At 48.4% G+C, this 23,423-nt stretch overlaps 2 protein-coding genes across 4 annotated transcripts in view; one reads left to right on the top strand and one right to left on the bottom strand.

Annotated features, from left to right (window-relative positions):
• Positions 1-14,981, top strand: part of INPP5A (inositol polyphosphate-5-phosphatase A) — a 213,101-nt gene extending 198,120 nt beyond the window's left edge. For both annotated transcript variants that reach the window (XM_061478615.1, XM_061478613.1), the window contains exons 13-16: positions 9,033-9,144; positions 13,342-13,410; positions 14,659-14,746; positions 14,841-14,981. In XM_061478615.1, coding sequence (XP_061334599.1) covers positions 9,033-9,144; positions 13,342-13,410; positions 14,659-14,739 — 262 coding nt within the window. In that variant the 3' untranslated portion in view covers positions 14,740-14,746; positions 14,841-14,981. The remainder of the gene's footprint in view (positions 1-9,032; positions 9,145-13,341; positions 13,411-14,658; positions 14,747-14,840) is intronic.
• Positions 14,982-18,601: 3,620 nt separating this feature from the next.
• On the bottom strand, positions 18,602-21,429 carry NKX6-2 (NK6 homeobox 2). Of its 2 annotated transcripts, none has more exons than XM_061478556.1 (3): positions 20,613-21,429; positions 20,236-20,408; positions 18,602-19,376 (listed from the first exon to the last, which is right to left on the bottom strand). In XM_061478556.1, exons 1-3 carry the CDS (start codon positions 21,025-21,027, stop codon positions 19,128-19,130), a joined length of 837 nt encoding a protein of 278 aa, XP_061334540.1. In that variant the 5' UTR covers positions 21,028-21,429; the 3' UTR covers positions 18,602-19,127. The 2 variants fall into 2 exon arrangements, with proteins under 2 accessions (XP_061334540.1, XP_061334541.1); XM_061478557.1 differs by having other exon boundaries at positions 19,112-19,376; positions 20,236-20,403.
• Between the last annotated feature and the right edge of the window lie 1,994 nt (positions 21,430-23,423).

Raw genomic sequence — 23,423 nt, 5'->3', positions numbered from 1 at the left:
CACCCTCACACTGAACCATGTCACCAAAGGCTCTGTCCAACCTGGTCTTGAACACTGCCAGGGATGGAGCATTCACAACCTCCCTGGGCAACCCATTCCAGTGCCTCACCACCCTCACAGGAAAGAATTTCCTCCTTAGATCCAATCTAAACTTCCCCTGTTTAAGTTTTAACCCATTGCCCCTTGTCCTGTCACTACAGTCCCTAATGAAGAGTCCCTCCCCAGCATCCCTATAGCCCCCCTTCAGATACTGGAAGGCTGCTATGAGGTCTCCACACAGCCTTCTCTTCTCCAGGCTGAACAGCCCCAATATTCTCAGTCTTTCTTCATACAGGAGGTGCTCCAGTCCCTGATCATCCTCGTGGCCTCCTCTGGACTTGTTCCAACAGTTCCATGTCCTTCTTCTGTTTAGGACACCAGAACTGCACACAATGCTCCAGGTGGGGTCTCACGAGAGCAGAGTAGAGGGGCAGGATCACCTCCTTCGCCCTGCTGGTCATGCTCCTTTTGATGCAGCCCTAGATTTTCTTTTGGTGGCTACATACCTGTTACCTTTATCATGGTGGCTAACCTTCCTGTTACCTTTATCATCCCTGCGCAGTCTCAATTCTAACTGGCCCTTACCCTTCCTGACCTGAGCCCTTGCTTCCTGGACAACATCCCTGTATCCTTCCCGGGCTGCCTGTCCTTGCTCCCACCTTGTATAAGCTTCTTTTCCTCTTCTAAGTTTTCTCAGCGCTTCCTTATGCATCCATGGAGGCCTCCTGGCCTTCTTGCCCCATTTCCTTCTTGTCAGCACACAAGACTTCTGAGCTTGAAGCAAGTGATCCTTGAATATCACTCAACAGTCTTGGGCCCCCTGCCTCCTAGGGCTTTATGCCATGGAACCTTACTGAGCAGGGTCCTGAAGAGGCCCAAGTCTGCTCTCTTGAAGTGCAGGGCAGTGAGCTTGCTGCGTGCCCTTCTCACTGCCCTGAGGACCTCAGACTCCACCATCTCATGATTGCTGCAGCCAAGGCTGCCTTAAAACATCATGTTCCCCACCAGCCCTTCCCTGTTGGTGAGCACGAGGTCAAGCACGGCCCCTCTCCTTGTTGGCTCCTCTATTACTTGCAGAAGGAAGTTGTCTTCCACACAATCGAGGAACCTCCTGGATTGTTTGTGTTGGGCCCCCCTGAGATATCAGGGTGGTTGAAGTCACCCATGAGAGCAAGGGCCTGCGAGCATGAGGCTTTTCCTATCTGTCTATAGAGTGCTTCATCTGCAGGTTCTCCTTGATCAGGCGGTCTGTAACAGATCCCCACAGTAATGTCCCCCATAGCTGTTCTCCCTTTAACCCTGACCCACAAACTCTCTGTTAACTGCTCACCTGTCCCCAGACAGAGTTCCATACTCTCCAGCCTATCCCTAACATAAAGGGCAACTCCCCCTCCCCGCCTGCCAGGCCTGTCTTTTCCAAAGAGCCCATAACCTTCCATTCCAACACTCCAGTCTTAGGAGCCATCCCACCATGTTTCTGTGATTCCAGCAATGCTGTATCCCTGGAGCCATGTACACATCTCTAATTCCTCTTGCTTATTCCCCATACTACAGGTGTTCTCACATTAAGCTAGGACCACTCTCACCATCATTCTCAATTAATTTCCAAATTAAAATAGGGTGTTTCTTTAATCTGTGAGGAACTAGATAGAATTACCCAAGTAAGCAGTTCCATTTTAAGGTATTGTGGCAAATGGAAAAAGAGGAAAATCAATGATGGAAAGAAGTTTCAATGCCTGAGCATTACTGTATGCAATGCGTAAGGTGAGGTTTACAGGCTGAAGCAGAAAGTACAGCAAAAACCTTATGGCCTTTGCTGCTAACTGGGCTGTTCACTGCATTCTTGTCTGAAAGTACTGTTGAAAAGCGCAGTAGCTGGGACCTGAGCCCTGTCCCAGCCACTGCTCAGCTTTGCGGGGATGATTTTTTCCCCCCCATACGAGAATTTGTAAATTACAGCCAGAAGTAACTTACTGTAAGGCAAGCCCATTCCAGAAAGGACATGCAGCTCAGTCACAGCTACATGCAGTAACATCAGACAGTTCTGCTGAAACAAGCCAACACTGGGGCCTTCCCAATAGGCCTACATTATTCATAATTACATTTATCCACTTGTAATATTAGTGTATTACATACACTTATTGGAGTACAGCATTATTGTTATTAAACCAATAGAGCTCGTCACTCACTGTCCACTCGCTGAGGCACTGCTGTTGCAGAATAACCAGTTTCTGTTAGCTGGCCTCTCCACGATGCTCGTGTTGAACACAGCGTGGCACCCGGTTGCTGTTAGTGCCCCTCAACAGGCTGAATACCCCGCAGAGGGGCACTGGCCACTGGCAGGGTGCGGTAGGCTCTGCCCGTGTTCACAGCTATGGGATGTTTGTGATGGGCAAGGGGAGATTTCCTCTCTGGGGAAGGTACTGAAGGAAAGGAGAAAGAAAAGGGCTCTGCTTTTCTTGGTTTTATCTGGAAAAGGTCCGGAGTTACACTGGTGGTACAGAAACGTTAACTCTGAAGTTTATCATAGACATATATTTTCCAAAGAAGTATGTTCAGCCAAAAAGCAATCCGCCGGACCTAAATCCATAGAAAAGATCCAGAGAACACACCACATGGTTACCCTTGGCTTGTGTTGTGCACAGAGTTATGGCCCCCAGTCCTGTTTTCTCTCGATGCCCTTTGCTGCTGTCACCTTTGGTTGTTGGTGTGGTCACCATGGTGCTAGTGTAGCTTTTGCAAGGAGCAGCTGTTCAGCACATTGTACTTTAACTATTGTGTTTGCAGGACTGTGTTTACCCTCCTCATTTGCCTTAAGTGAGCCACACATCGTGGCGGTTGGCTGGCAGAGCACTGTGAGGGCTTGTTAGTATGTTGGTACATTTGAAGCAGCTAATTTAATCCAAACAGCAGCGTGTCTTATTGCTTAGCTTTAACTATCTGCTGCCGAAGATGAGCATATGAAGATAAATTACATGGGGTCATTTGTTAGGAAGAGAACTAGGGAACCTGAATCTCCCTTCCAGATTCAGGGAAATATAAAACAATCATTCAGTTTGGAGGGAGAAATGAGCAATCTGGAAGCTGACAAAAATGCAATGTCATACCTCAGTTGGTCAAATGACATTTTATTGAAACCATACTCATGTACCAGCTCACACTAATGCTGAGCTGGGACCTTGTCAATTAAAAAGACCAAAATATTTTTATCTATATCTTTGGCCTTGCAACTTTTAAAGCACCCAATCCTTGAACAGGCAGCCTACGTTGACTGTCCTTGCTTCTGGTAAAAGCATCTTAGACAATCTGAAAGTGTGACAGAGCTGAAGGTAAATAGGTCCAACATTTTCTTAGAAAATACAAAAATAGTAACTAATTTTCTGATGACAAGTGGTTGGGATGTTTCCCCTTTTGAAGTTCTCTCTGAATATTGTATGTAAATAGACAGAATTAAAAGGGAAAGTTTAGTAAATGTGAGGACTCATACCCGAGTTCAAAATCTGAACCAGACCAAATCAAACTGCCCCTGCTTTTCCCATGAAGAGCTCAGCTTTCATCAATGCTTTATAATCCCAAATCTCAAATATTTTGTGTTAGAAGCAGTCCAGTGATGAAAATATGGGGACATTGAATAGATGAGAACAAGTGGTCTTTGAGTAGGAGTTATTTCTGCTCCCTGAAACATGCTGGTTTGCCTAAGCATCTGCACATCAATCTAGACAGAGGATGCACAGTTTTTCAGAAGGACCTGCATTATACTAAAGAAGATTACACAGCTTAATTTTTCCTGCCTGCTGGCTGGAGGATGGTGTCACCCTCCCTGCAGCACTCCTGGGATGCTTTGCCCATAGGAAGTAGGATCCCTCAGGCGATACAAGGGGCCTGACAGCAGTGGGGCATGGTCAATGTGCATGAAGCCGAGCTAGCAGGCAGAGCCATGCAGGAGATGGCTTTGAAAGGTACCAGTAACCCAGGGTGAATGCAGTATTTTCTATTAGAAAGTACATTTCACCCATCTCAGGAGCACATTCATCCTTTCCTGCACAACGCAAGAGTTCATTAGGAGCGTTTTTCCTGGCTGGATATGCCAGTTAAGGAGACATTTATACACATGGCATTGTTGGCTTGTGTTTCGAGTCCAGACCCTGCTGATGGGATGGTTTCTGATGTCAGGAGACCTTCCACCCTGCAGGAAGTATTTCTGTGAGGGTGTGCAATCATCTTTGACAGTCCCTGCCAACAGCAGGAGTGCAGGGATATTACTGATGCTGTTATATTTTATTTTCCCCAAACAGTTGCGAAGTAGCTCTCATCCTTTTTAACTCTAATGCCAGTAGTTCATTGAACAGCCTGCTCCTCATTCAGTTAGCTCACAATTCCTCAAAGTGTTTGGCTAAATTTATACAACATCGGGCTTTATATTAACGATGTTGCTTTAACTGGTACCTTTTGGACTTTTTATTCAGAAAACTCACCTGACAGTAATCCTGGTTAAGTAAAATGAGTGCAACTGAAACAAAAGTTTGTGAAATAAGGTGGACAAACAGCTGGAGGAGCACCTTGAGGAAAAATAAATCCTGAACAACTGGAGGTAAATTATACAAGCCTCTCGCATGGCTGCTCCAGCTCCAGAACTGCTGCCTCTCCATCATCCAGAGGCGTATACAGTCAAAGTATATTTTGCATAACTCTGCGGGCATACACTGAGAATAACAGAATGGTTTTACTCTTAGTTATTCAGCTACCATTAGGGGTTAAGGTCCTAAATTTCAACTTTGACACTGTTTTAAACAGGGCAGGGAAGTTGTTTCACATGGAATTCTTCATTTCTCCATTTGTATTTCTAAATACATATAATATAGTGTGTGTGTGTACTTAGAATAAAAAGGGGTCAGTAACTGTACTGAATACTAAAGGCAGGAAGTGTGTACAGTCTTACCTACAGCACCTGTATGTGTTAGCACTGTATCTATTTATCATTTCTATTTCAGGGGTACCTAGGGGCCTCTATCTGTTGTCATCATTTTTACATGAGCACTCACTATTCTTTCTCCGGATCACTGTTTTCTGTACATTGCACAAGATAGATTGTAATTGAGGCAGAATGCTGGTGAAAGGGGGAAAAAAAAGACATCCTTCCCTGTCTAGTCCTGAGCCTGGGAGCACTGGTTCTCCCTTTCTGTCTGCCACAGTCACGGTTCTGATGGTCAAGACTAATAATGCGTGCACAGGGAGTTGGCATGATGCTTACCCTCCAGCAGATTGATACTGGAATTTTTAACTCGCGATTATTTGGTGTAGAGCCGTTAAATTGATCTGTATCAGATCTGCAGTTGTTTTTATCAAGCCTGTAATTGTTTATAATGTTCATAGATCAGAAGATCTGTTAACTAGAATTATTAACCCAGTTTTGAATTAAGAACTCTGAGTTCCCTACTTGCCTGGAAAGAGCATATTAAAAGAGGCTGCAGATGTCAGCAAAACAAAGCTGGTTTAATGCACTTGATAGTAGACAGTCTTATGCTTCACATCTTTGGGAAGATGTGTATTACAAGAGCAGTTCTGCTTTTTGCATGCACGCAAATTTGAATTTACATTATTCTTTAAGAGGCTGTGCTTTAGTTCAAAGAAGCATGTGAGCAGTGGGGCTGAAAAGAAGAAAAGAGGGGGTAAATTATGAAGCCATCCTAGAGAGAACAGAAGGTTCATAGTCATATCAAGTGTGTCCTAGCACTCTTCTATCTTGGTTAGCCCATTGAAGTCAGTGGAAGTCCTTTCCAGTTTCCTGAGTCTGCGCTGTCGAGGCACTTGTTCTATTGCAGGAGCAAAATGAATGTCATGTCTTATGTCCTGCTTTTCCCAAAATACATGCTCCCCTGTTAGTTGTCCTGTTGGGTGCTCCACAGCCCTCATGGTTGCGGGGCTAAGCTGCCAGCCTTGGGAGATGTCCCTGTGTTTGTGGGGAGCACAGGAGCAGAGCCAGAGGCTGCATTCTGGTGACAGGCTTTGTGCACAAGACAAACTGAGCCAGGTCATGTGTGGCAGTTCTGAGGCTTCCCCTGTTTTCCTTGTGTCTTTGATTTTTGCAACATCATCTCTCTTATGGCAGCACCAGAATCATCACCCTGGCTTCCCCAAAAGCTTCTGCAGCTGTCTGTCTCCTCTTTTGCTTCTGTTGACTGGTTTTAAATCCCATTAGCTGGCTGGAAGGCATCCCAGTGAGGTAACATCATGTGAGACACCAGAGTATCCATAGAGGAAAAAAACCTTACAAGTGTTCCAACCATGTCAAAGCTTCAGAGTTCACAAGAAGATGATTCAGTTCTGGAAAGAGTCACACCATTTTCATACTGTTGTTCACTTAACTACAGAACAGGATGACAGAGACAGCTACTGGAGTGCATCTTGTGTGAAAAATTATTCTGGAATAGCATGCATTCAGCAGTATGTTTCATGACAATCTCTTGGGTAACAGTCCTATTCCAGAAACCTCTAGTACAGCTTTTATTTGCAAAAATCTAGTGAAGATAAATGGCATATAATAAACCAAACTCTTCTGTCCCCACAACCTGTTAAGTCACAAAGAAGCATCCCTCCCAGCAATTCTGAGTCACAACCGCTTTTTGAGCCCATCTGCAAAGGAAGCCTCCTTATTCCGAAGTACTTGTGATCCTTCTAGAGCATGAAGTAGGAGAGAAAAGAGTTTGGGGGGCATAGCTAGTTAGGATTTTTTATTACATCTGTGTCAGCATTTCACTGAATGAGACTTGCACGAGCCAGGGAGGCAGTGGTGGGGAGGCAGAAGCCTTACTCCGTAGGGTGCAGCAAGACAGAGTGCTCCACACTTCTGGCTTGAAGGAAGGATGCTGCCTTATAAAAAGAAGAGCTTGCCCCACTTTATGGTATAAAATTATTACCTACAGATCATTTTGTCTGGATAACTTTTGCAACATTTTATTTTCATCTCTGTCACAGCCACTAGAAATCCGACTTGTCAAAGATATTTGTAAACTGCAGTAACTTCTTGACTGGGTGATCAGCACTAAAGACCTTGAAAAATTGGCAGAAGTTTTCACCCTGTGAAACGTTAAGATCAATAAAGCAAATTGATAAATACCATTTCATAGAATATGGGCTCTCAGATGAAATGCTCCAGCACAGAGCAGTAACAGATCATTCCAGGTGCGGAACATCATACTTTAAAAGCCATACAGTTAATGCTGTAAAAGGAAGGATTAGATGCGATGTGATTGATTCTTCTACCTTATGTCATAAGAAGTTGCTTCAGCTGTGTGTGGTTCTTGAGTACCTAAAGAAAGAGGTTACCAGAAAAAGTCAACCCTTAAATTGCAGACAAGGAGCTTCTACTACCAACAGTATTACATCATCAAAGTATTTCAGAGACACTCAGAAATAAGCTGTGCTTCTGTACGTCAGTGAAGCAGCAAATTGAATTCTCATAATATGTTTTGAAAATGAGTCTTGTTAGGTTTGATGAGGTGGAAAAGGTACTAAGATCACTGGTTTGTTCCAGTACGTTCAGTGCGCTTTCTTTGGATGCTTGCCATGGCTAATCTTTTTAATGGCAGTGTAGCTTGTAAACCCATTTGGTAGAAAGCTATATGTCTCAGTTTCAGAGCATCCCACCAAGTAGGGCGGTAAATAAGTTTCTCTTCAAGCATGCATACCTTTTTGTTACAATGCCAGAAATGCTTTCTTAACACACGTCAGGAAAACCTCAGTATTTCCTTTATGAATAAAGTGATGAGCAGAACAAAATACGAATGTCATTTTAAATACACCCAACATACATGTGTAGATAATATGCATCAGCCTCATGATGTATTCATCAAGGATAAACTTCAGTTCATTCAGGACCAATATTCAAGAAACTGAGTCACAAACGCCCTGGATTTCCCCCAAACTTCTCTTTGGCTGCTTCCCCATGCCGTTTTGGAAATGGTCTGGGAAAAAAAGAGGGCCTTGCAGCATGCTGAGCCATCATCACATTCAAAGTTCTGTCATACTAAGCATCTGGATTAAAGAACGAAAGCTTTGGCTTTAGGCTCCCAGCGGTTGAACCGGAGGCTGCCACTTCAGGTCCTTTAGGTGATTTCAGCCTGTGGTTCACACAGGCATGTTGAGTTAGCTTACTTCTGACTGTTCTGTAGGTTAAATTAAACAGGTTCTGTTGCCTTTTAAAGGTAAGTTATAACACACTGGAGATCACATAGCACATTTACAGTGACCCCACAGCATAACTACCATTTAATCAGCTTCTATTCCAGATGCCTTTACGGAATAATTTGCATCTTGTTAACACAGTTTCATGTAAAGGTACAGGACCTTATGCAGTCAGTATCATTGTCCTTAAACCTTATTCCCAATTCCTTGGCTCTGCAGAAATCCCCTGAAGAGCCTGCTTTTGTGTCATCCCTTCCCTTCTGTCAGGCTCAGAGAATCCATACAGGTGGGAGTTGTGTACAGCTGCAGAGATCCCAGTGCTCTGAACTATTTTCTGTTAAAACATTCCTGGATAGCCATCCTTGAGAGAACCCTGCAAAGAAATCCTGTGAGAAGAACTTGTTTTTCCCCTAGGTTTCCTGTTTCATCTTCTCTTTATTTATTTTCCATGGTGACAGCCAGCAGCCTGCTCTGGGCTTGAGCTGTTGAAATGATTTTCATACTTTCACACAGGTAGTTTTCTGTCTTTAAACACTTTCACATGCAAGACTGCAAAGTAGGAGGGAAGAGTTCAGAGACTGTATGTGTCTTAATGTGTTGACCTGAAGAAGAGTGGTAGATATGAGAAACAGAGAAAGAGCACATGAGAAAGAAAGGGGAAGGAGAAAAGAAGGATGATAAATTTGAGAAGAGTCTAAAAGAGCTGCTTTTTGCCAGTGACATCTTTTAATTAATGTGGTTGATTGAGCCAGAGGTTTTTGGCTGCTTCCAAGGAGTTGCTGATGGCTGTGATTGTGATTTGTTTGCAGTTACCCCTACAGTGAGGACTCCAGCCAGGGAAAGCAGTACATGAATACAAGATGTCCAGCCTGGTGTGACAGAATCCTGATGTCCCACTCAGCCAAGGAGCTCATTTTGAAAGTAAGTACAGACCTGCAGCCACACTGCGGCTCCACGTATGTTTACCTTCAGCAGAGGTGGGTAGGGCTGATACACTTCTGCTTGTTCCTGGATTTTCAGTTGCCTGTAGCAAACACCACGCTAAGACAGCTTACCATGGCAGTAATGAACTGTTATGCCTCCAGTGCCTCCCACCCAAGAATGCAGGTTTGTCCCAGTTGAACTGTTGGCAGTTACCAAAGCCCAAGGTGTCACAAACGCCTCTTGTGGTACATGAGCTGCCAGCGCTGGCTGCTGCGGTCTCTCCTGTGTGTGTCAGTGCTGCCCTGGGGTGCGGGCCGATGGGAAACCTGCCTCTTTTTAAACAAGAATAACAGAAAATAAAACCCCATCAGTCCCCAGCCCACTGCACAGCAGCACGAGCAGCCCTTGCTGAGGCTTCAGCTCAGACGCAAACAGAAGCAGGAGTAGCTGCTGACTGAGGAGTAATGCTACTGGAAGAAAAACCTGTGTGGCAGCAGCTTGAGGGACCCGAGTTACAAGTGTGGTAGATTTAAGTTCCTTCTGTTGCTGATGGTGAGAACTGGATTTCCTAAGAGTATGTTAGTTCCTAGATAGGCCAAATCTCCTATCACTGTCCCCTGAATGAAGGCAGAGTCTCCAACAGGTAGGCTCCTAACCTTGGTACACTTATTAAGTGCCTCAATTTAGACATTCCACTGGAGCTTTAAAAATACCATTGTACAACATTTTTAGAACCTATAGTTCCCCTTGGGGTTTTAATGTACAGCAGTAAGGTAAACCTGGTGATGTTCCACCCAGGGTTGATCTAGACAGAGGTCAGGAGCTTTCCAATTTTCCTTTTCCCTCATTTTCTCTCTCTCCTGCTTACTGCCCTCTGCTCTCTTCCTTTCCTTGGAAACACTGAACCAGGTCAGCAGTTACATGAGCCAGCTCACACTGCCTCTGATTTTCCTGTATGCTTGCCTGTGGTAGCTGGGGAGCCGTCCTGTTTATACTAGGTACCAGCTGTTGTAAAGGACCAAGAACACATCAGGAAATCATGTATGATATCAGGAGATCCCACCCAGGCCTTTCTGCCCTGAGCTAAGCTTTCCCTCCTGTTCCCAGCCTTGGCCACGAGCACAACAGAAGGGTGAATGTGCTGTGACTTGCAGTGTTGAGGTTATCCTGCTGACCAGACTATCTGACTGTCAGATACAGAACAGACTCGCCAAACCCGAAATTGCCGTGTGTCTGTCTGTATGTTGCTTTTATAAGTAATGCAGCTGAATGGGAGTGAATTGCAGAAAATCATCTTCTCAAAGAAATCCGTATTCTGTAGTTTCATGGCTTCTTTTTTCTTCTGTTTAGATTAACGGAACCCTTGAAACTTGCTCTCCTGAAGTTTATAACCTGTTTCTCTCTCTCATCAGGGTTATTTGTCTCATGATTAGACTGTTTGCTTTGCAGTATATAACTCACTGAAAGGCTGAGAAGATTTTTTCCATAGCTACTCAAATTTCCATTCAATGTTCTTCCTCACTTATTGTAATGTGTAAGAAGTGTCTGCAAGAGAGCTTGAAGCTTCACCCAGAACTTTAGACAATGCCTGTACTACAGGATTTAATTAAAATACCATGGAGCTGAGAGGAACATAGGCTTTGAACAGTAATGTCAAAATCAGTGTTATCTGATCTTGTTGGACAGAAATATCCTATGAAAAAGTGAGACTTTACCCAAAATATCAAAACCTAGTACTTGGTGCCCATGAAATTCCTGAAGAACAAAGGTTTAAAACCATGGAAAGAGTGGCCAATGAGGGAAGTTTTTTCTTTAAAAGCTGTGAATAAGCAGATAGAAGTGTACACAAAGGCTTGAAGAGTGTAAACAGTACAGAGGGAAAGGAATTCTTTCAGGTTATCTAGGGGGTATAACTTGGATATAATGGGAGAAAATTAAACAAAGGAAAGCCAAGTTAGAGCGTTACAGAAATGTGTAACTCTGAGGTCGCTCAGCCCAGTTCTCGGTCTCCATGGGCCAGAAGCCCAATGGTTGGATCCTTCAAAGTTACATTTAAAACGCACAGAATTTTGTCCCTGCGTTTGCAAATTCCGAGCCCGCAGTGTGGGACATCTCCAGAAGCGCGTACACAAGGTTGCAGCTGGGGATGAGGCCGCACAGCACAGTGGCTTCCCTCAGGGAGTTTGTACAGAGAAAGGAGCCAGCTTACCCAGCTCAAAACCAGGCTGCAAGTCTGGCCCATAAAGCTGAATGGAAATATTTAGTAGAAAAGAATGCCGAAGTGATAGAGGAAAGGGAAAAATGACCTTACAGGTTTCTGTGGTTCTGCACAGCAAGCACTATTTGCCTTGCCTTTGAGAATTTACTCCATTGCAGAGGCTTTGGAGCTTTAAAAGGAACTGCGAAGAAAGTAAAAGCAGATTTTAATTAACTCGTTACACTATGACATATCCTTCAAACACAAATATATATGAAATTGTAAAGAATTTCTGGCTGTAGCTAGGTATTGAATATTCTGAGGCAGGTAATTATTTTGCTGTATTCATTTTTCTTATAGGCAAATAAAGAATTTATTTTTCTCACTTTGCAATTCTATATTTTATTTAAAACAACTCTGGTAAATCTGTATTTTAATCCCATGTAAAGAAAGGACAGGGTGCACAAATTGCCACACTGTACAGTGTGCTCAGCTCCACAGTAGGCATTACAGATTGTACAGACATGGGCTGTAAACAGCTTTCATGCAACATCATCTATCATGCCATGGTCGGTTACCTCACCATCATGTTATTTTATGCTTCCTGAGCCCTAAAACACCAAAGGTTGCCCACTGCTAGGGAGCTGCCTTGATGCCTGATAGCATGAAGTAATGAATGCTCAGCCAAGTGTATATTGTTTCTGCTTGTGCACTGCTGTAATTTGTTTATCTGTCTAAAGATTATGCAGTTGAAAATCCACAATTTTATGCTGCCTTTGTAAATTATCAAGTCACTTTTGATGAATGTATCCCCACTTCCGATGCTGGTGGCATTATGATCTTGAAATATTGGAAAGTGCTCATGCATACAATGCAGAAGGTTATGTTTTTATATTTTTGGCAGACAACCATGCTATAAAGTAAATCTGACCTTAAGCTTCCTTACTGCATTAAAGATAATTCAGTTTTAACTTTATAGTCCTAAATGCTACTGTTTATATAAAGTTAATGCCCAGTAAACTTGACTGATTACAGATGAGAAAGTCTTGACTGTTTCGTACAAAATAAATTAGTATTGCCAACTGCTTTAAAGCACATCTATGATTGTATTAGAGACTTGGGAGTGTGCAGATCGCAGGTGTAATTAGCTCATAGGAATTGTTCAGCATAAGAAATCGTCTTGTATGGCAGTGGTTTTGTATTTATTCCTGAAGTATTGTGCTTGAGAATCAAAACAGATTCTCAAAATGACATTTATTGCAAGTGACAGAAAGATGAGTACGTTTTATTATTCGTTAAGTTACAAATGCTAAAGAAGTCAGTGCATGAGGATAGAGTTCAACATGGAACAAAATGAAAGTGATTCATAATGGAGTCTGGAGAAATGTCATCTTTCACTTCCTGGTTTTCTTAAAGTTGATAGGTTTTTTCAGAAGAAGAAATATGTCTCATAGAAAGGTTAAAGATTATACTCATAAACTGTAAATTCATTCCCTTCTCCAAACATTTAAAATCACCTATATGGTGAAATCAGATGCTCTTAGAAGGCAATGTGGATTGCATTTAATTTGAAGAACAGCATCTATCGCTCCTCATTCAATAAAAATTGTGTGCTGTTCTTAAAAAAGGACTGGCCAAATGCACTGACTGCATGTCCCTGGCAGAAGGCTGGATGCATCATACCCAAGCCATTCATTTCACCCACCCAATTGTTAAAATGTCTTGAGGTCCCAGTGGCAAGGAGTAGGTGCAGTGATTTTGTCAGTTATTTTGCATGGACAAATTGCACAAATGACTGCAAACAGCACTGGACATAAAAACTCATTCTACGTGGTCTTTCTCTGGAGAAGCCAAATGAAGATGTGTTTATGTTGCTTTGCTCAGAAGCTGGTTTGAACTATTTGCATAAATCTTTTCTGTGTTTCTTTCTGTGTGTGTAATGCAGAGAATGCCTGCACTGACCAGGGGTTTGTTGTGTTTCTTTTTCTTTTAACTAGTCAGAAAATGATGAGAAGATAGTAATATATGACCACATTGGGCCTAATGTCTGCATGGGGGATCACAAGGTAAATAAGCCAAACATTTAGACTGTATCTCCTAAGTCTTTCTCATGAGGACGAAGAATGTGTGCAGTAGTTTCTGTTAACTCTATGTTTAAGTCAACTATATCTCTCTCCTATTTTCAATTTAAAGGCTTGAAAATGTTTTAAAGTTGTATTCAACTGAAAGCAGACAGTATATTAGAGTAGGCACTTGTATGAAATAAAATAAAGAACAGGATGATGGGCTCTAGGCTGGAAGCGTGGTACAATACAAAATGAAGAGGAGCAGCAGCTGTCTGTGCACTTACGACTCTTGCTGTAAAACAGAAGTAGTTTGATTGTAGTTGAAAACCCACTTTTTACTAGGTTATTAAAAAAGCTTCCAAGGCATAGATTCCATGAAGTTGGTGCCTCGCTGCTCGTTAGTAAAACAACATATTGGCAGCGCCAAGACAGAATTTTACAACCTTCTCTGCTGCAGATAGCAGGTGGGAAGCACAGTCAGGAATTCAGCCAAACTGAGCGTTTGCTCTCTTTGAAAAAAGCTGATCAAGGAGGAGGAGGAAAGCTCTGAAAGCCCAGAGTAAAACAATACAAGACCTATAAAAACTCATGTAGAAACTTGTAAACTATATGATAGTGGTAATGCATCAGACAGCACTAAGCCTCTTGAGTGTTAATTCAGTGATGGATAGTGGGTAACCACATGTGTATGCATGCATCCAAATTCACAAATACATGCCTGTATTTACTTTCATGGTCAAGAGTTCTTGTGAGACAGTGGTGTTGTTCTAAGGAAGAATGTGCTTAAGGTATTTGTCCAGATATACCCAAGTTGGGTTTTAAACTACAGCAGTTTACTCACTGCTACGGTGAGATGGGAAGCTCAGCGTGTCAGCAGCTGCAGGGCAGCCAGCTCACAACCAGAAATCTCTTTCCCTTGTCACTGGTGTACCTAACGCAGATCTTTTTAGCATGCAGTTGCAGCAGAGCACTGATGCAATCAGTGATAAGGGGGAGCTGTGTCTAAAACCAGAGCCTCTTCCTGTGGAAATCAGGGGCAAATTTCCCCTTAGACTTCAAGGGGAGCAGAGACCTGTAGGAAGATGATGGAGTTCTCCTGTGCATTTTGTAGCTAGATTAATCAGAAAAATGCTTGCACTGTTTTGTTCCCAGTCTTAGAGGAATTTTTGTTGTGTTTACTGCTGACTGTGAAAACATAATGGTTCCATTTCAAACATGTAACTTCTATTTTTCCCTGACTTGCTGCAGCCTGTGTTCCTGTCCTTTCGAATAGCTGCTGGGGCAGGTAAACCTATTGCAAATGTGCACAAGTGTTGTGTCGTGCAGTGATGTGGTGGTAAATATCATTTTTTTTCCTCTACGTTTATATTCTCTACAACATTTCCCCTGTGTTTATTTTTCTTTTTAAAAACCTGCCAATTCTGCAACAGGAAAAAGATGCCAACGGAACGAGAAGATTTTCCGTGAAGCCAGCCTGTAGCAGGAGGGAAGGAGCACACCACGAACCGAAACACTTAATCCTAACAGCTGTATTGATAAATCAAGTCCCGAGTGCCACATTTTTAGACTGCTGATCGTACACTATGCTTCAGCATCTGGACTCTGTTTGAGAAAAGCCTCACATACCTCACTGTCTTGTATGTTCATGTGACATCAAGTAGAAACGTGGAATTATTTTTTATATATATGTCACGATTCTGTTGCCAAAACTCTAAATAGACAGCAGAGATGTTCTGTATTTTAGATTTCACGACTTTCAACTTTTAGTAAGTGTTTGTCAATGTGGAAAAGCATATTATGAACTTCTAAAGGTGTCATGCCTAACATTATATATCTTTACCACTTTGGGGTTTTGTACATTGGATTGTATAGATAGAGCTATCGATGGTTTTAAATGGTATTTTCTTTGTTGACCAAGGCTTATGGTTTGTGTTTTTAGTTTTAGTATTTTGGTTTTCATTTTTATAATTTTTTTTCTCATGTTATTTACTATACTGCCATGTTACATGGTTTTTGAATCACACAGCAGCTGCTTTCTATACATACATATATGTGTGTGTATATATATGTATGTATGTGTATATATACACAGATATATAAATAATTTATAAACCTGACCAAAACTTATGCTAAATATACTTTCCAATATGAATGCTTGAGAGTGCCATATCAGCAGTTAGTGTCCGAGTCCTAGCAGGTTTAGTTAAGTGTACATCAACAGCCAACATTTATATAATAAATAATATATAGCAGTGCCATCCTGGATACAGATATATATAGCATACTATATAGCACATATATTAGCAGTTTCACTTTGTTACTCCTATAATCCCTTCTTTCTATGTAATATTAAGGATTGAATGTGAAGTTCTTAGCTAGGTTTGGGTGTAACTTTCCAGAATTTTGTAAACTGGTTTTGTCTGTCTTTTGTTACTGTTTATGGTGCCAAGTATTCTATATTGAAACAATAACAACACGGGAGAAGAGAATGATAGTCTGCTTCAGGTAGCAGCTATATTGGACACAGACTGTATTTATACAGTGTTAAAAGAAGAAAAAAAAAAAACAACTGTAAATTTTCCTGGTTAGTAGCTCGGTGCAGCTATAATATAACCTTGTTACGAACATTTTTCTCCCACCACTAAATAAAACATTAAAAGGTAATTAGGGAGTCTGTTGATGAAACACAAATGTATGTTTTATTGATTTAATTTAGAACACTACAGAGTTCATGGACTGCGTGATGGCATTAGATTGATGCTTGATTTTGGTATAAATCACTACCATTGAAAATGATTTGATGTCCGCTTGCAGAGTGTGTTCTCAGCAGTACGAGCTGGGTTTCTGTTAAGTGCTGTTGCCCAGCGGGTGTTGCAGCTCTGTATCGTCGTTGTGCCATGTTGCATTATAACCACACAGTAATTCTATTTAAGCAAACTCATGATAACTTCGAAGGCCTTTAGAAACGAGTACTCTGGTTCTCAAGCAATAAAACTAATCATGGTGAATGCGGTTGTGTCTGTCCCTTTAATTTGAGCATTGGTGACTACAGGGAAATTATTTAATTGTCACATATCTTATTAATGAGTTACCTTTTAATCTCCTGCCAGTTAACGGGGTATTTCTCAGATGGGAACCCGTGTTGCAGAATGCAGCTCGCAGAGTTAACCAAAACACAAGACAAACCGAGGAAAAGACGTTTTGGAGTTTGCGTTGGAGTGCTAATGCACGGGGAGTTACGTGACTGTGAGCTGTTCAGGAGATGCCAGCGCGCAGCAGCAAGATGAATTTGCCACCGTGAGCTCCTTCCTGACTCCCCCCGGGTGCAGAAAACCCGCTGCCTGGTCAAGCTCGTGATGGAGCCTCGTTCACTCCCCGCAGCCGTAGAGCGGGAGGCTGTGAATACGGACCCCGCCGGGCTGCAGGCGCAGGGCAGGGGTGACCGGTCACAGTTACTCGACGAGTCATAAACTGAGCCCGCAGGAACTCGTAAAACGCAGCTTCGGCGCTGAGCGACGCCCGAGCGGGGCCGTTACCGGCAGCGCTCCCGCCCGCAGCTGGGGGATCCGGCCCCAAGACCGCTGTCGGTCTCTGCGCAGCGCCAGGGCCCCGCTCCGCGAAGCACCGAGCGGTCATCCCCGAGCGCAGGTGCTGGGGCTCGGCGGGCCGCTTTAACTGCGCTCCCAGGCAGGCAGACAGCCGCAGGTGTGAATGATCCGACTTGCAGATGCGGGTGGGCTTCATTTGGTCGTTTCTCCTTAGGAGCCGGAAGGCCGGCTCCGGTTCATCGCTGCGGCGGCAGCGGTCAGCGGCCTGTCTCGGAGTGCTCAGAGCCCAAGAGCAGTTTATAAACTTGATCTGCTCCGTCTGTAACCGCGGTGCAGCTCGAGCGAGGTCCCGGCAGGCCCTGCTCTCAGTGAGTAATGACTTGCAGAACCCCCAGTCCCGTCCCCCGAACCGAGGAGCTGCCCGGGTCCGAGGGAAATAAATAGGACGAGCGAGACCAGCGGCCTGGGGGGAGCGGCACAGGCGGGCCGGGGGTCCCGGCGGGGGGAGGCGCCGATCAGAGCCTTTGCTGCCCTTCCTCTTAGCGAGATTTGTCCCGAGGCAGGCCGGGGCCGCGGACCCCGTGCAGCCACCGGGGAGCAGCGGCGGTGGGCAGCGGGGCCGCAGCTCTCGGTTCCCGTCTGGCTGGCGGGCAGAGGCCGCAGCCGCCCACGGTCAGGGAGCCCGGGAGCGCAAATCCGGCCCAGTGCTGTGGAAGACGGCTGCGGGCAGCACCGGGACTCGTAACCGGCCCGCGGTGCCGGAGCGTGTCACGGCCGCCCCCAGGGGCGCTGTCCTCCGCCGGTGGAACGCGGCCGGCCCGCAGAGTGGCCGTTGCTTTTGTTCAGGCTGCGAAGCAGTAGCTGGGAGGCGGAAGGAACAGAATGGCTCATTCATTAAATTAAAGTAAACGGCAAAAAGGCAGCGCGGTTAGCGGCTGGCACCCGCTGCGCTTCCGACGTGCCCGGGCAGCTGCGTGGCAGCTCGACGGCTGCTCCGTTGCCTGGGTCTCGTTATGGGCAGGTCGTGACCCCGCCGGTAGGTGCAGGGCCGCCAGTGCCGGGTGCGGGCCGGGGGCTCGCGAGGTCGCTGTTTACGGACCCCGCCGCCAGGTCGGTGTGTTCACCTCCCGGCTTTTTGCAGCGGCCGGTAGCCGGACAGCGCGGTGGGACGCGTCCCCTCCACGGAGCGCAGCGCATCGCCTGCCGGCGGGCACCGAAACGGTTTCGGTGCTGGGAACCGGCGCTGCCACGGCAGGGTCGGGACTGCACGTTCAGTCCCGTGTATCTTCTTTCCGGGGATGTTCGGGGGGTCCCAGGTCCGAGTTCCCGTGAGGCAGTGCCCGGCTCAGCCCAGCGACCCCAGCGCATCCTCGTCCCCTCGCGGAGCGGCGGGGCCGGGCACCCAGCTCCGGGCGGGGCGGCGGTACCGATGTGAGCGACCGGCCGTGCGCGGGAGCGCCCAACCACGGCCCCACCACGGCGGAGGAGCAGGGGAACGCCGGGCGAGGGCAGCGAAGGGCAGGTCAGAGCCCCCAGGCGAGGGAGCGAAGGCCAGAAACCGCGCGGCCCCGCGCTCCCAGAGCCTCCGCCGCTCGGCCCCATAGCCCAAACCGAGGTAATGCGGGAAAAAGCAGGCTAAAGCAGAAGCTTGTTAAATAATTTATTGATTTATACAAAGTCTTTCCAACCCGCGTGGAGACATTATTTGATCCCAATGTAAAATCAAGTGTCCATTTTCCTCTAGTGCTTTTTTGGGTCGTTTTCTCTCTTTTGATATTATTAAGCATAAAATCCGGAGGCAGGAGAAACCAAACCGCCAAAACACGTAGTAGAGGGAGGGATTGAAAGAAAACAGCCATTTTTTTACACTAGAAATATACAGCACAAAATCTGAAATTTATACAAAGTGGCTGAGCTTGGATTTGGCGACCCATAGAAAACGTAACAAAATCTGATTGTTAGGAGAAGGAAATCTGCAAGATGGTGAAAAGAAAGAGGAGCAAACCTCAACGGGACACGAAACAAAACCCCAAAACGCTGGAAAAATTCCTTTGAAATTTACACCGATGAGAGAGAAAATAATTTCATAACTTATTCTGTAAAAAATATATACATCTCACATACATCTTGGGCTGTACAACACCCCTCTCTGCCATGCCGCCGGGGCCCTCACAAGGTATCCGAGCTGGTGCTGCAGGGGCTCACCAGGGACAGGGCCGTGGGTTTGTGCTTCTTCAGTAGCCGCGTGATTTTTTCGTCGTCGGAGTTGGGGTCGAGGGGCTTGTTGTACTCCTCATCGTCCTCATTGTCCGAGCTCTCCTTCAGCTTCTCCGTCTCTGAGTCGTGCTTCTTCTTCGCCGAGGCCATTTCCGCCGCGTGCCGCTTCCGCCACTTGGTCCGTCTGTTCTGGAACCAGACCTGGGCACAGGCACCGGGCACGGCTCAGTCCCGCCGCCCCGGGACCCGACACCCTCCCCCGTGCCGGGCTGCCGCGTCCCGCCGCTGCGACACCACCGAAAGGTGACGCGCTGGGGACACCAACACCCCTACCCCGGTGACCACCCCGCGGACGTCCCCAGCCGGGGCAGTGCAATGGTAAAAGCGGAGGTTTCAGTGGAAAACGAGATACGGTGGCCAGAAAAATAAGGTTTTTTTGGGTGCCCAGCGCATCTCAACGGGTCGGGGCGCCTCAAGTCGTTGCCAAATAATTGCTTGGTTATGCAAAGGGAAGCCGTGCCGACTGCTGGATAGCATCTGCCCTGAAAACTCACCCGTGGGAAGCAGTTACCTGCTCGGCTTTTTGGGGAGGGGTTTGGGTTATTTTTGAGGGTTTGGTGGGGGTATCTATTTAGGGTTTATTTGTTTGGGGGTTCTTTTTTCGTTTGTTCGTTTTGTTGTTTTTTATGTTTGTGGGTTTGATTTTATTTTTTTTCTGTGTGTTCGTTGGGTTTGGTTTTGGGTTTTGATTTTTTTTCCGCCTCTGGTTTTGGTTTTTATTGGTTCGTTTGTTTGGGGGTTTCTGATATATATAAATATTTTCTATATCGCTTGCAACACAAAGCACTCTAAGGACCAAATAGGTTATGTAGAACTTGGGCTAAAATCCTTATCCAATATCCAAACGTAATTTAAATTACAGATGACTTTAAAACAAACGAGCCGCGCGGCTGCGGTTCTCCTGGTCGGTGACAATCGCTGCCGAAGCCAGGAGCTGCCGCGTTGCCCCGGCGTCTGCAGAAGGATCCCGGGCCCGCCCCGGCGCGCCTGCGGGACCTACCTTCACCTGGCTCTCGGTCATCCCGAGGGAATAGGCGAGGCGGGCCCTCTCCGGTCCGGCCAAGTACTTCGTCTGTTCGAAGGTTTTCTCCAAAGCAAAAATCTGCTGCCCGGAGAAAGTCGGGCGCGAGTGTTTCTTCTTGCCGTCCTTGTCCAAAACCATCCCCGCCTGAGCTGAAAGCGGAGGAGAAACGGCTCCGTCAGAGCCCGGGTCTGCACCGGTCCCAGCCCGGGGCCCGGTCTGCGGCGAGGCTGCCTCGGGCGAGGCTGGCTCCGAGCAGGATTCGGTGCAGGGAAGTCCCGGATCGCGGCGGCCGCCCCGTCCACCGCGCCCGCCCGCCCCGGGCCGCGCCCCCCGCTGGAACCGGGCGCACTTACCGGGACAGGCGAGGCGGGGGTCTCTCCAGGGAGAGCCCTGCACCACTCCCGGCCAGAAGATGGGCGGCCGCCCCGGCAGCTCCGCTAGCGGCTTCGGATAGCGGGAGACTGCGGCGGGGTTGAAGTACATCCCCGCCGAGGCCGCCAGCCCGTTGATGCGGGGCAGCCCGCCCAGCAGGTTGCTGGCGGAGCCCACGGGCCTCCCCAGGATGTCGCTTATTCCGTGCGGCGTCCCCAAGGGGAGCTGCGTGTTGAGCCCGCCCAGGGCCGGCGCCTTGAAGCCGGAGGGGTTCTGCAGGGCGTAGGGGAAGAGGGAGGTCTTCATCTCGGCCATGTTGTGCAGCGCGGCCAGCGGCGTACTGCTGAGGACGAACGCGCTCTGGCGATTAGCATCCATCTGCCCCACCGCTAACATTGGTGGTCATCAGAGAGCGCGGGCCCGTCTCCAACGGCGCCGGCAGCTGCAGCCCCGAGGCCCCGCGCTGGCGGGACAGTCCCTCTTCTGCTGGCAGTATGGAAGCAGCCGCAAGTACCAAAGTTTGCCGGCAGCAGGGGAACAGCGGCGCAGCTCCGCCCGCCCCCTCCGCTCGGCGACGCGCACCACGAACGTCCAGGCTGGAGAGTGGCGAAAGCCAAGTCGGGGCCGCGCAGCCACCCGGCAGAGGTAGGAGTCCCGGGGAAAGGAGCCCCCCGCCGGCGGAGCGTCCCGGCCGGCTGCGACTGCTGCCCCGGGCCGGGGATCGAGAGGGAGAACGGACGGGCCGAGACCGGTGCCGCTGGGATGGGTTCCGCGCCTCGCCTCGGCCGCGTGTCCCGGCGGCGGGGACCCTGCGTGCCGCGCCCCGGGGCGCAGATAACCGCGCGGGCACCGGCGAGCTCCGCGCCCATTGGGCGGCCACCTCCCCGCGCCGCCGCCGCGGCCCAATCGGCGGGCGCCGAGCGCCCCCACCCCGACACGTCACGGCCGGGCCGGGCGGACCCCGGGCGCCGTGGGAGCGCGCGGGGCCGCACGTGGCCGCGCCGCAGCCACCGGGACCCCGCAGCCGGGATCAGCGCCGCTCCGCTCCCGTCCCGCCGCGGCGGGCGCTTCCCGCGGGGCGCGGACCTCGCTGTGAGGCGGGACCCGCCGCTGAGCCAGAAAGGGCTCGGCTCCGGGAGCCCTACCCGCTGCGGCGGCGCCGGGAAGGCAGCGGAGGCGTCCGCCGAGCGCCGCTCCGGGCGTGGGACAGACGGACGGACGGCGGCTCTGCCGCGCAGCGCGGAGGGAGACAGCCTTGCTTCCCGGCCCGCTCGCCTCGGTGTCGGTTATCGGTTCCCAGGGCGCGGCAGCCGTCCCCTTGCGTTAGAGTGGGATGTCTGTAGCGCGGTGCTGAAAGCGGTGTTTCGTGCTGGGAACAGCGGCTGCTCGCAGTGGGCTTTGCCCATCCCCACCAGCACCGGAGAGGCCTGGCGGGGACGTACAGCCCTCGGTATGCGGAGGGGGAACGGCCGACACCTCATCGGAGAACGAAGCTCGTTCGCACAAACAAAACTACCGTAGGTATTCTTAATCGAGTATGTGCTCACTTGCCAAGAGAAGAATTCGGGTTTAAGGTCTCAATAGAAAATAATCCCGGGATCGGTGTTTGCAGCCCATTCCTTGTCGTCTCACAGCAGCCAGCTCCTGCCTTCTTGATGCGCTGTTAGCCAAGGAAAAGATTAACAAGTGGGGAACTAAAACTTTCCCAAGTGTTCAGAGGGAACATGAATCGGCTTTGCCACATCAGAGCACTAAAACGCGATGTCCCTTGGTTGTTGCGATGTCTGTCATCAGACCCGTCTGCAGGTAAATGGGTTTCGTTTAGCCTGAACCAACAGCTCTAATGTCGGTGTAAATTTGGGAAGTGTTTACTCAGGCTCGATCAATGGTCTGTATTTTCGGTTGCTGAAGTTGGACATGCTGTAACACCGTGTGTTTATGTGCATCCTCGTAAACTGCTTAACGTGAAAACGTGAGATTAAAAATGACGCTGCCCTAAAGAAGGTTTAATAAACGACTTCATTGCTTTTTCCTCTCCCTGTTGCAAACAGCAGCAACAAGGAGTAGTAAAGGGTTTATCACGCTCCTCACGAAGTCCCTTGTTCCCTTGTCGATTTCTGCTGGCTTTTTGCTCCCGGGCTCGGCCGACGGGTCGGGGCTGACGGCAGCCCGGCGGCTGGGCGCGACCCTCCCCCGAGGGCCGCGGACCCGCCCGGCTCTCCCTGGGCGCGGGGTTGGCCCGTCTCGGGGGGGGCAGGAGACATCGCGCCGCCCCGCCTGGGGCTGTTTCCCAGTGCCGGTGCCTCCCCCGGGCGCACACCGTCGGGATTCCGCCGGGGAGGGCAGTGGTCCTCCCGCGTCCCGCCGCTCTCCCGCTCGCTGTGGAGGTGCGCGGGGCGATGGAGCACGTCCTCCTCCCGGCCCGCCGGGTTCCGCCTCCGAACGGGCATCGGCAGCAGCGCCCGCTTCGGCTCCGCCAGTGAGAGGGAGACGGGGCGCTAACCCATTCACCATGCGCCAAGGAGCCGGCCCCGCCGGTACTTTTCTGCCTTGCACGGGACCGACGGAACAGGGTAAGCGCGCGTCTCCGCCGCTCCGCGCCGGCGGGGTATGGCTTGGCACCAGTACACAGCTACCCACCCCTACGGGCTGCAGGACGGGGTGAGCCGGGGAGCTCCCCGGTGACTGTGACCGTGTCCGTCTCTCTCCCTCTTCCCGACGCGCGTTTCCCGGGTGCCTCAGGCACCCGCGGCCGCTTCGTGGCTCCCGGGGTCCGCTGCCCCGAGTCCCGG

The sequence above is a fragment of the Pezoporus flaviventris genome, unplaced genomic scaffold (assembly GCF_033815535.1).
Source record: "Pezoporus flaviventris isolate CSIRO_AGI_PZ_B2104156 unplaced genomic scaffold, CSIRO_AGI_Pfla_v1 ptg000129l, whole genome shotgun sequence".
NCBI classification, from domain to species: Eukaryota; Metazoa; Chordata; class Aves; order Psittaciformes; family Psittacidae; genus Pezoporus; species Pezoporus flaviventris.
This window is presented reverse-complemented; position numbering and strand designations above follow the sequence as displayed.